Source organism: Buceros rhinoceros, unplaced genomic scaffold (genome assembly GCF_000710305.1).
Source record: "Buceros rhinoceros silvestris isolate BGI_N320 unplaced genomic scaffold, ASM71030v1 scaffold19236, whole genome shotgun sequence".
Lineage (NCBI taxonomy): Eukaryota > Metazoa > Chordata > Aves > Bucerotiformes > Bucerotidae > Buceros > Buceros rhinoceros.
This window is the reverse complement of record NW_010416052.1, coordinates 9,680-12,533: the sequence shown is the minus strand read 5'-3', so window position 1 is coordinate 12,533 and position 2,854 is coordinate 9,680. Positions and strand designations below refer to the sequence as shown.

The 2,854-nt window shown below is 38.8% G+C and overlaps 1 protein-coding gene across 1 annotated transcript; it reads right to left on the bottom strand.

Moving 5' to 3' along the window:
- Nucleotides 1-1,658: 1,658 nt before the first annotated feature.
- On the bottom strand, nt 1,659-2,467 carry LOC104494787 (ELKS/Rab6-interacting/CAST family member 1-like). Its single transcript, XM_010137668.1, has one exon. It carries the CDS (start codon nt 2,465-2,467, stop codon nt 1,769-1,771), a length of 699 nt encoding a protein of 232 aa, XP_010135970.1. The 3' UTR covers nt 1,659-1,768.
- Nucleotides 2,468-2,854: the final 387 nt, after the last annotated feature.

The window sequence follows — 2,854 nt, the reverse complement described above, 5'->3', positions numbered from 1 at the left end:
AGGAATCATTGTTTTCCAATCTATACATGTTTAGTAACAACTTAATCTGTTCTAAACCATACGTTCATTGCATTTTTCTTGCAACATTTCCACAGCATCCTCAAATGTCAAAACTGATTTCAGAAAATGTTATCATATTCCAAGACATTCTCTTCAGTATGAAAACAGAACTTAAAAATGAATAGAATTTGAGAATTAAAACACTTATCTGCAGCTGAAATACAGAGAGCATCAGAACATTGAGTGAATGGTATTCCATGTATTCATTATACTGTATCACCGTATCTAAAATTTTCACTGGATTACTCCTTCGAAGGAAATCCTACTTTAGTAATAAAAATTACTTAACTTCAGGTTTTCTTCACTCCAAGAAGTCATAGGAAGATGAATACGAAATGTCACACGAATTAATAAATCCCATGTTGCGATACTTATCACTCGTTAATAACACAGCTATAAAATTACATGACAAGTGCATTAAATTATTTCATACTAACTCAGGAAAAACAACTTACTTCCTTCAACTCACGTCTTTAAAAAGCGAAAAGAAAGTTTCAGCCAGCCTTGGTGTAGCAGATTACTACTAACAAAACCAGAATCTAGTATTTAAGACAGGTCACCTGAAAGTAGAGTATGTCATGTCAAGCACTACTTCTGTCCTCCAGTAGTTTCTCCCCTCCCCTTCACCTTTTAAAGCAAATCTTAAAAAAACCATCTCTGCCTAAAATTGCAAGTATATCTTAAGAGCTTCAAGAACATGACCATACTTGAATTATGGAAACTGTTTCATTAAACCTTCTCAGATATTTAGAAAACTCAACACGGAAAGTAGTTTTGTCATGGTGAAAACTGACTTATGCTTGAGGAAACTTTCGCTGGAGTTGGATGTCGGGCCTGTTTTCCGTAAGAGTGGTGAAGCTTCTTAACAGAGAGTCCAGAGAGATGCCTAACTCATATTTGGCCAGAAACAACTAGACAGGAGAACCCTAACTCAGAGTAGTTACTTGAGGATTAAGCTAGCAAGAAGGTCTAGGTGGGAAAATTTTAAAAAAGCTTTTAATAAGTAGAGCTGACTACAAACAGACGTCGTTTTATTCTAATTTAGGGATGCTTTTAAGGGAGGTAAGACAAAAGAACTAGACAGCCAATATTCTCTGTTCTTCTGCCTACTATCTAACTAGCCAGACAATTACAAAAAACCTGTAGGTTGCTTTATGATAGCTGCATAACAAGATACGAACAGCTTATGACAAGAGAATAGGTGAGCAGGTATTAAAACAGCGTTACTTAAATGTAGCCAAGAACCCAATTTATATCTGTTTGTGAAAAGTGCAGGTCTGAGGGTTTTAACGAGAGCTCTAAAATAAGACCTGTGTAACGTGAACTTTGTTTTACTGACAATCCGGCAACATTCAGCAACAGTTCAGTTGTATTTGGGGTCAGCAGTTAGTACATTCTGCATCTCAGAAAACGCTTCAAGAGGTAAGCACTACACAAATATTGTTTATGAACAGGGTAAAGCACTTCCAAAAGGAAACCCAGTGTTCAGCACCAGTTCTAGGGAAAAAAAACCAAACACACACGACACACAAGGAGAAATGAGTACTCAAGAGGTGGCTTACAAGTCTGACAACAAACATTTTAAAAGAGGCTTGCAAGTTCCAAACTCATCTTATTCACAGCAATCACCTCAAAAAAGCACCAGTATAATTCAGCTGTCTAAATGTGACCTGGTAGTTTATTAAAGTCATTTAATCATGCTACTGCACTAACATAACAGTGACATTAGATGACAAACCTGGTTTTCTTCTTGCAAAACTCTATATTGTTCCTTCCAAATGGTGATTTTTGAAGCTTCATCTTTCCTCAGAGCTCTTTCCTTTTTTAGCTCCGGACTCCAGAAGGTCTTGATACTGTTCATGGAAGAACTCAGCTTGCTTTCTTTCACCTCCACATCCTTGCGAAGCAGATCATTTTCCCTTAATACTTCTTTGAGTTGTGTCTGCAGATCCATTATTGTGTTGTCCCTGGCCTGGCGCAGTGAGTGAGGCACAGTGGATGCCATACTCACCGGAGGGAGATGGTGCTCTCCAAATGCAATAGTATCACTGGAAACTCCACTACTGGCAATGTTAGGACTGCTACCCATTGCAGTCATCCTAACACCATAAGGCAGCCGCCCCCCAGATCGGCCCAAAGTCATGGTGCTTTTTGGGGTGTCTGCACCCACGTTCTCATGGTCACTTAGGTACATAGGGCCAGATGTAGCATAGGCAGCATTTAAGGACTGAATGTTTTCCATAGAAAGAGTTTTCCCACTGCCACCCCCAGTACTACCCCCAGAACCACCTCCTGTACTGTTGGTTCGACGATGGCCCAAGCGTGGTGACCGTGGCAGCCTTGGTGAACGCCCTGGACTCTGGTTGCTTGGCTCAACCTTACCAACTGACCGAGCACTTCCATACATGATTAAGCTGGTGGTGTGAGGCAATTAGATAGGCATAAATCAGGAATGAAAGAAATCCTGTTAAGTTCTTCAATGGTTGTAAGTCAGCTTAAGGCCCAGTCACAACTTAGAGCAGATCCAGTTGTCCATCTTTGAAGTTCACAATGTTCAGGACCATATCTGTTAAAAAAACCAACATATTAAAACCTGTGTCAATAAAAATAACATATTAAATACTTAGTTTATCACCAAATATTTGTCCTACATTAGAATAAAGTGTATTCTACTGCCTTTACAGGTCACCGGCATCTTTTCAATTCTCACTCACAAAATAAGCAATCCTTTATTTAAATCCTAATATTTAAACTCAAAAAGGAACTTATATTCCTGCTTTCTGTTTTTATATTA